At 29.3% G+C, this 9,986-nt stretch overlaps 1 protein-coding gene across 1 annotated transcript; it reads left to right on the top strand.

Annotated features, from left to right (window-relative positions):
* Positions 1-2,619: 2,619 nt before the first annotated feature.
* Positions 2,620-3,327, top strand: LOC125834987 (NAC domain-containing protein 83-like). The gene has a single exon (XM_049514136.1). The coding sequence runs from the start codon at positions 2,620-2,622 to the stop codon at positions 3,325-3,327; it is 708 nt and encodes a 235-aa protein (XP_049370093.1).
* The last annotated feature ends 6,659 nt before the right edge of the window (positions 3,328-9,986 follow it).

The following is a 9,986-nucleotide window of genomic DNA, read 5'->3' as shown; positions in this document are numbered from 1 at the left end:
ATCTAATGCTCCACTGGAGGAAATGGACAGAACCTCTACTGGATAGGAGCCACTTCCCAATTTTTTCACTAAAGTGATATAAGAAAATATGGAAATATATATATACACACACTTCTACAGAAATTTATGATTTTATTAGTTACCAAAAATATATATTATGATTATAACCTTGAGACTTGAGCACAAAGATATTTGATATTATATTTGGTCACAAGTGTACGATCATAATGCATCTTAAATCTATACAAAGATGTGATATCCATGTTTGAATAATAATTTAAAGTAGTAGGAATTCTAAGTTGTTTAGAATTTGTTGTTTTTGATATTTACTTAATTAATGTCTAGTTAAGATTTATTTGTCCTAATTTTATATAGAATAGATTTTTTAATCCTAATTTGATTTTGTTTCTTGCTTTTATAAATAGGGTTATGACTAGTTATATAGAAATATACAAAATAGAGAGAACTTGAATTAAAATTCAAGAACTTTTAAGTTTATAAATTAAATAGTTTCATTTAAAGTTGAAGTTGGATAATGGGTTACAGTAAAGTAATGGAGGCAAGACTACGGTTTGTAAAATCCGATGACTAGGAAATCAAGCGTTTGCAACTATTAAGTGCTACCATGATTTGCAAGATGAAACTCCACCCACACACCAAAATACTTTTCAGGATTTTGAAAATATTGTCATAGCTCGTGGAAATTTCAAACCTCAAGACATGTTAATTGAGAATATAAAAACTGATAATAATGATGATGATTAGGACAACGAGGAGGAGGAGAAGAAACCGAGCAGTCATCTTGATTGCATGGTTTCTATTTTGAATATATTCCGCAAGTTTCACTTTAATCTTTTTCAATTCCCCTTTCAATCCTCAAATTTCTCTTATATCCAATTATAATATTTCTACTTGATTTATCTCTAATGGGAATACCACTTGTTTGGCCACTCCAAGTCCCACTCCCAACAGTTCTTGAGAATCTCTTGTTCGAATTATTGATCGCGTAAGAAAATAACATGTCTTTTCTCCATCGATAATTTGTCTTGGCTCTAAGTCTCCAAATACGTCCTTTAGTTTGATAACATGGGGACGCAGAAAAATTCCATCGAGCATGAACCTTTTTAGATGGTTGATCAACTCTTTATTACTAGGATGGAATCGAAAACCTAAACTATGCTTAGATCTTGATAAAGCCATGTTATTTGTAAAAAAAATTTGGTAGATATAAAAAGATCGATGTAATATAATTTAATTGAATGTAGTGGAGTTTATATAATATGTTAATTAAGCCTAATCTATCTAATATTATACGTGTATCAAATGTGTATCTAGTGCATTTGCATGTATCTGGATACATGACTATCTCCCTCCCATATTCTCGTTAGCCTCCCTCCCCATCTCACTCTCCTCTCTCCTTATTTTAGTGTATATGGTAGAAAAATTCCTTATTTTATTGTAACTAATTGTAAAAATACATGTATCTTTCTCATTGTATGATAAGAAACTCTTAATTAGTAGTAATATATGTAAATTATATAAAAATATATGTAGAATTAATATTTATCACTACATTAAAAATTATCTTTAGCGGCAATTAGTTAACGACAATAGCTCAATTGCCGCTAAATGTGTATTTTTAGCGGCAATTAACACTCTTTGTATATGTCCTTAAAGCTTTTAGCGACATTGGATCTAATGACACTTAAGTAATGTTGATAAAGACTTTAGCAATCTTTATTAATGTGATTATTAATTGCCGCTAAAAATTACTTTTGTTGTAGTGTATGGTATGTATGTATGTACTCTAATAAGATAGGTGTCCTTATCTTGTGTATGGTTGTAAGGAAATACGTATACCACAAATTAAAAAAAAAACACGTTAATGATTAAATATATGATTAAGTCCAATGTAACTTTTAAAATTAATTTGCATGGTTTCAAAAAAAATAGTTATGTAATTTAAACATGTGGTAATTCATAGTCCTTTCGTTCCAAATATTGTCACGTTTAAGTTCCTTTCGGAATTAACTTGACTAATTTTTTAAATTAAATTGGATAAGGTTTAATATTTCAAAATTTCAAAGACTAAACAAAAACTACTACTAGAAGTTGCACTTTTTCTCATATCACTTTAGTGAAAAAATGCATCATGTCTTTCAAATATTTTCGAATTGTATTTATATAGTTTATAAATATATATAAAAAAATTAAATGATAAATTTTCAGCTAAAAATTTAATTTGATACTCAAAATAATTAAAACCAAGGGGTATTATTTTCCGGTATTGAAACAAATATAATTGTTTATCAAAAAATTCAAAAAAAAAAACTCGGGGTTAAAGCAAACTGACAACTGTCAATAGTCAAATTTGGTAATTAACAAAAAAATTAGAGGACTAGTAGTCAAATTTGGTAATTAGCAAAACTTTAGAGGATTAGGCTTAATTAACACTTGTATAATACCGCCAACTATCCGAACACTAGATGGATTAGGCTTAATTAACACAATACTAGACAGATTAGGCTTAATCAACATATCATATAAACTCAATTACATTAAATTAAATTCTATTACATCGATCTTTTTACATATACCAAAAAAAAAATTACAAATAACATGGCGTTATCAAGATCTAAGCATAGTTTAGGTTTTCGATCCCATCCTAGTGATAAAGAGTTGATCAACCATCTAAAAAGATTCATGCTCGATGGAATTTTTCCATGTCCCCATGTTAGCAAACTAAAGGACATATTTGGAGACTTAGAGCCATGGCAAATTATCGATGGAGAGAAAACATGTTACTTTCTTACGCGATTAAAGAAATTCAATAATTCGAACAAGAGATTCTCAAGAACAGTTGGGAGTGGGACTTGGAGTGGCCAAACAAGTGGTATTTCCATTAGAGATAAATCAAATAGAAATATTATAATTGGATATAAGAGAAGTTTGAGGTGTAAAAGTGGTATTGAAAAAGATCAAAGTGAAAAATGGCTTTTGAAAGAATATTTTTTGCCAGATGAGTATATTAAGAAAAGCAAGAACAAGGATATATTTGCCATTTGTAGAATTAAAGAGAAGACAAAAAATGATGAGGAAAATAATAATGATGACGATGATGCTGATGTTAAGGATGAAGATGTTGATGGATTACTGGATTATCTATTTGAAGGTAATTATGATCAAGTAATTAGCAATGATAATGACAATCAATTAGAGGGTAATTATGAAGTGAGGACAAGTGATGAAGCAAGTACAAGTACATTAAACAATAATGGAATCAATCCATATGAGAATTCAAGCATTGTCTGTATTGGAAATGATTGAGTTTTAATGTTTATAAGCATGCAAATAGCAATGCTATCAAGTACTTTTTTTTTTGTTACATTAGTCATTAGGTTATAAACTAATAATAGCTTGAATGTGAATAATTTTCGTTTAGAAAAATATGAATTTGCAGTTGAGGATACATAGTTGCATGAGTATTTGTCTTTAAATATTGAAGAAAACTAATTAATACAATTTCTTCTTTTAATAGCTTGATCATCCTTGTTTTGTTTATATGGCAAACACATGTTTAACCTTTTCAATTTTTTATTTTTATAAGTAATAATGCTACCATGTGAAGCTAAACGCAAAAAACAATGAACTAAGAACAGGGGCGGCTCAACGTAATTGGGGGCCTAAAGCGAAATTTCAATTTGCGGCCTAAAATATAAATACACTTCATATACGTATTTATTCAAAAAAAATAAAAATACACTATTAAGATGAAAATTATTAGTACTTAATATTGTTTTTTGAGTTACTAGTTTTAGGTAAGATTTTATCAACTCAACATTGAAAAACATCCTTTAAGTGAGACAATTATTATATGTATTGTTAACATAATGATATAAGTAATAAATTGATAAATATTAAATAAAGATAAGAGTTAGAAGTTTAGAATCATATAATTTGACTCAAAAAGTTGATGAGTTGGTATACCTCATTTTAATATGCTTAGAGTAATGCTTGAAACTAAAATTTAAAAAGAAATAAAAAGAATTTGTAATTTACTTTGTTCAACACTTTTCACTGTTTAATTCTTATTTTTAACAAAGTACAAAAGATGTTAAAGTGGATAAAATAATTAATTTTTAAAAAAATTATACTTTTTATCATAAATAATTAATTTTTCTATAACAAATTTAACACATAATTTATTCTTGACAAAAATTTGGGGCCCCTGAAATTTGGGGGCCTAAGGCAAAGGCCTTATTTTTGAAAGCATAGAGCCGGCCCTGACTAAGAATAAAAAAAGGCAATCCTGAATTAATAATATTTTTGTGCATGTGTATAAATATTTAAGGCTTCTTATTATAATTTGGTGTTAGACTATAAATTTTATTGAGACGTTCTTGACACAGATCCATGATATTTTCTTTTAGAAAAAAAGAAAACATAATACTTAAGTTTTTCCAGAGAAAGCAAGTCAGCAAATGCTTGTCTACCTCAACAATACACTTGAACTAATAAAAGTGATATGGATTAGTAGATCATCTATTTGGAAGTAATTATGATCATTGATCAAGTAATTAGCAACGATAATGACAATCAGTTAGAGAGTAATTATGAAAGTGAGGACAAATTATGAAGCAAGTACAAGAACATTAAACAATAATGTTTAACATGGAGATCATGGAAAATTAATGGAATTAATCCATCTGAGAATTCAAGCATTGAGTCCGTAATGATTGAATTATAATGTTTATAGGCATGCAAATAGGAATGCTATCAAGTTTTTTTTTTTTTTTTTGTTACATTAGGTTATAAAATTTTATATGGATAGCTCATCAAAAGAAAGAAAGAAAGAAACCCCTTATATTTATCTTATTTTTTCGAGGAAGGAGCTTGAATGCAATGCGATATATTGCAAACAAATGTCTAACCTCATTTAATTTTTTTTTTATAAATAATAATATTACCATGTGAAGTTAAATGGCAAAAAGAATTATATTAGAATAAAAAAGGCAAATCTAAATTAATACATAATATTTTTGTGCATGTGTATAAATATTTAAGGCCTCTTATTATAATTTGGTGTTAGACTACTAATTTTATTGAGACGTTCTTAACACAGATCCAAGACAATTTCTTTTAGAGAAAATGAATACATACTACTTAAACTTTTCTAGAGCAAGTAGGTCAGCAAATTCTTGTCTACCTCAACAATATACTTAAGTGAGCATTGAGGCTTTCATCGAAACAAAGAGAGGAGCGGAAAGCCACTTGACAGTAAGGAAAGGGACATGTATCCTTTGAACTAATAAAAATGTCAATAGTTATTGATGAGCCTAATCTAAAAAAAGAACGTCAAGAATGCAACCAATTATTGCTAATGAATGATTTTATTTTTTGAAAACAAACACTTTTAATGACTCAATGTCTCAAGCATTCAAACAAACCTCTATTTATTGCAAACAAATAAATTTGAATCCAATTATATTATTGTAAACATAAATACAAACATCTAAGTTGCGTGATTTCGAGAATGCAACCAATTATTGCTGCTTATATCAATAGAAATCAATAGATAGACATTTATATTGACTTTGAAGCAAATTAAATATGTATACAAGCACAATTAACAATTCTTATGTAAAACATGAATTTTAGCAACAACTACAAATTTTAATGGAAACTAAAATGGAATAAACTTAATCATTAACCTTTTGTGATGTACACATCAACACAAGTCAACTCAAAGAGTTTATCAATGAAAAAAACTCTACACTGTCAATATAATCTATTAACAGTTGATAACAATCTGTCTATTTTATTTTTTACGTAACAAGTTTCACACGTGATATTTCACATTGATCGTGTCCCCGATAGTATACCACCCCTCTAACATACCTTATTGACTCATCTTCACCAATACCTCCTTGCTCCTTGTCCCCCTCCCCACCACCCCACACGCCTACCCACACCTCCACCTCCAATAATATTTGTCTAGATTATACATGAATATTTTTAACATATTATTTTTTGTTTATATACCTATCACAAGAAATTTAAACATAGATGTGTATTAAGTGAGGTTTTAAAAAATGGATTTATTTTGCCATCTATTTCATAGGATTATTAAACTACTAGAGGAGATGTTCTAAGAAATTTATACGTGGAAGACATATTCAAATCAGTTGGGCATTTCGATGAAGAAACTTATATATAGCTGTCATTTATTAGAATAGTGTGTTGGGATAAACCAAACCCAGAGTGGGTGATCTGCAACATAGATGGCGCATGTAGGGAAAATCCTGGACAGAGTTCATATGGATTCAGCATTAGGAATAGCAGGGGGGATTTAATTTATGCTGAGGCACAAATCATAGGAGAGGCAATAAATATGGAAGCTGAGATTATGGGTGTGTTGAAGGCGATGTAGTACTGCAAGACACACAATTTTCAGAAGATCATACTGGAAACAGACTCATTGACTAAAAAATATGTTGCTAAAACAGTGGAAGATTCCTTGGTCATAAGCTGAAAAAGTAGAGAGCATACAGCAGAGCATAGCAAGGAAACATGTTCAGGTAAAACATATATTTCGGGAGGCTAATCAATTAGCAAACTACCTGGTAAACATGGCCCTAGATCAAGCAGAGTTTGTACAAATACAAAGTTTTCACAATCTACCAAGCAGGGGCAGACGGATTATTAACATGGATAAACAACAAATTTCGTCATTGCGAATCAAAACAAGGTGGATTAATCCAACATGCTAAGCTAGTTCATGTACAAACCAGAAACACATAGCTATAATACTTACAGATCGAAGTTATGTCTTCGAAGAGACGATCTAGCTATGTCAAAGCCCACTAGCTTAGAGCCACTTCAGTTTACAAAAATGACCAGCAAAAAGGGGGATCTCAAACTGATTTTTCCACTAGAGAGCAAACTCGATACAACAGGTTGTACTCAAAGCCTTCCGAAGGAGCGACATGGTTAAGTCCCAACAGAGTGTTCTTCTCGAACTCCAAACACCTCCACCGGATTCACATCTACAAAAAAGAAAGTCAGCAGTAGTTGGGAGTGGAAAAATGTCAACAGGCGAGCACCTTTGCGAGCTGATAAAACACCTTCCTGTCCATGGAGGAATTAATGATCTAGAGAAGGAGAACGTGCAAGGATAAGGAAAAGGGGACAAGAAACATGGAGGCAACAGACCTTAGGAGAAGAAGACATAGTTTATTTCCTAATTTGGGCCATCTGACTTTTGTTTAATTTGGGCTCTTTGCCGACTTGTGTTTGACTTTTGTTGAAATGAAATAAATGGACCACTGGTCCAAAATTTAATCAAAAAGAAAAACATATTCATCTAGATTATAGTCATCAGTTGGAGGATCGTAAAAAAACTTTCATAACAATTAAAGAAAATTATTTTATTTATAAACTCAAAAGTTCTTGTATCTTAATTCAATAATAATACTTGACTAAGATTAGAGAAATGGTTATACGTAAAAGACATAAAATATGAAGAGAATCCTAACTAGTTAGTATTATATCTTTTTTCCTCCTTTGAGATGTTCCACCTTGACCTCTTGTGCACTAGGGGTTAGATGCAAAAATTTGCGGAATATATTCAAAATAGAAACCATGCAATCAAGATGACTGCTCGGTTTCTTCTTCTCCTCCTCCTCGTTGTCATAATCATCATCATTATTATCAGTTTTAATATTCTCAATTAACATGTCTTGAGGTTTGAAATTTCCACGAGCTATGACAATATTTTCAAAATCCTAAAAAGCTTTTCGGTGTGCGGTGCGGAGTTTCATCTTGCAAATCATTGTAGCACTTAATAGTTGCAAACGCTTGATTTTCTTGTCATCGGATTTCACAAACCGTAGTCTTGCCTCCATTACTTTACTGTAACCCATTATCCAACTTCAACTTTAAATGAAACTATTTAATTTATAAACTCAAAAGTTCTTGAATTTTAATTCAAGTTCTCTCTATTTTGTATATTTCTATATAACTAGTCATAACCCTATTTATAAAAGCAAGAAACCAAATTAAATTAGGATTAAAAAATCTATTCTATATAGAATTATGACAAATAAATCTTAACTAGACATTAATTAAGTAAATATCAAAAACAACAAATTCTAAACAACTTAGAATTCCTACTATAATTTTAAATTATTATTCAAACATGGATATCACATCTTTGTATAGATTTTAAGATGCATTATGATCGTACACTTGTGACCAAATAGAATATCAAATATCTTTGTGCTCAAGTCTCAAGGTTAAAATCATAATATATATTTTTTGGTAACTAATAATATCATAAATTTCTGTAGAAGTGTGTATATATATTTTTTTTCATTTTTTCTTATATCACTTTAGTGAAAAAATTGGGAAGCGGCTCCGTCCATTTTCTCCAGTGAAGAATTAGATTCTTTACACGCGTCCCATAAAAATTTTAATGAATTAATTTGATCATCCTTTAATCAGGGTTAATTATTTTTACAATGGTCCTTATCTCTTTCCAAATATTTACATTTTCACGGTCAAATAGTAATACATCTTCTTTGTCATGTTGTCCCCTCTATTCTTTTTATTTTTGATTTATATCCTCTTCTCTATTTCTAGTATGATATCTAGTTCAAAATAAGTTTTTAACATAAAAATAAATAACAAAACCAATAAACAGATTGCAAAATTAACTTCTTCTTTTTTGAAAATTCAATTTGTAAAAGAGGGTAGCAAAGCAACACATAACTATTGAAAATCTCAATTTTATCGATAGAAAGACAATATACAATTCCTAACACAATTTTTAATTTCAGCCTAGTTTAATTACTCCTTCTGTCCCAATTTATGTGACTTACTTTCCTTTTTAGTCCATCCAAAAAAGAATGACACATTTCTATATTCAGTAAAATTTTAACTATAAAATGTCGATTTTACTTTTAATGAAATGATTTACAGCTATACAAATTTCTATCATTCATTTTGGACCACAAGTTTTAAAAGTCTTCCTTTCTTTCTTAAACTCCGTACCGAGTCAAACTACCTCGCATAAAATGGGACGGAGGGAGTATCTAATTTCAGTAAAGAAAAAATCGTAACAAAGTCTTATAATTTCTTTTTTATCATAAACAGATGATAATAAATTCCAATATTTTGTGAAATTATTTCGATGTACCATGTCTTCCACCTTAAACACTATTAAGATAGTTTTTCTTTTGTTTTCAAATATTAAAGATAGTTTTATTAAGATGAAATGGAGGAAAGAGAAATATTTTTTTTTCTTGTGGAGACGGATAAAAAATAAAGTTAACCCTAGTTAAAGAATAAAACAAATCGATCCATTGAAACATTTATGGGACACGTGTAAAGCATCTAATGCCTCACTGGAGGAAATAGACAGAACCTCTACTGGACCGGAGTCGCTTCCAAAAAATTGCAATACGCCTTTCAAATATTTTACAAATTTTAATTGTTGTGACTTATAATTTTTTTTTTGTAATTTATAAATACGTAAATAAAATAATATTCAAATTATAAATTTTCAGTTAAAAATAAAGGTTAATTTTCAAAATCTAAAAAATGTGACATAACTAAAATCAAGGGTATTTATTTTCCAATATTGAAACAAATAATTGTTTATCAATAAATGAAAAAATTAACCTAGAACCGTCAATTACTGAAATTACAAAACTTGGGGTCAAATTTAGTAATTACGTTTCTTACGAAATTAATTAAGGAGAGAATTGCGAAATTAAGTCAAATATTATCTTTTCCCTACACTTTTATACCGCCAACACTATCCCAATAGTAATTACGTTTCTTACGGAATTAATTACCAAATATTATCTATCCCAATATTAGATAGATTAGGCTTAATTAACATATTATATAAACTCCACTACATTCAATTAAATTCTATTACATTGATCTTTTTACACCTACCAATTTTTTTTTATACAAATAAC

This window comes from Solanum verrucosum, unplaced genomic scaffold, assembly GCF_900185275.1.
Source record: "Solanum verrucosum unplaced genomic scaffold, falcon-dt-bn FXZP01000058.1, whole genome shotgun sequence".
Taxonomy (NCBI): domain Eukaryota; kingdom Viridiplantae; phylum Streptophyta; class Magnoliopsida; order Solanales; family Solanaceae; genus Solanum; species Solanum verrucosum.
Note: the sequence above shows the minus strand (reverse complement) of the source record. Positions and strands in the feature narration are given on the sequence as shown.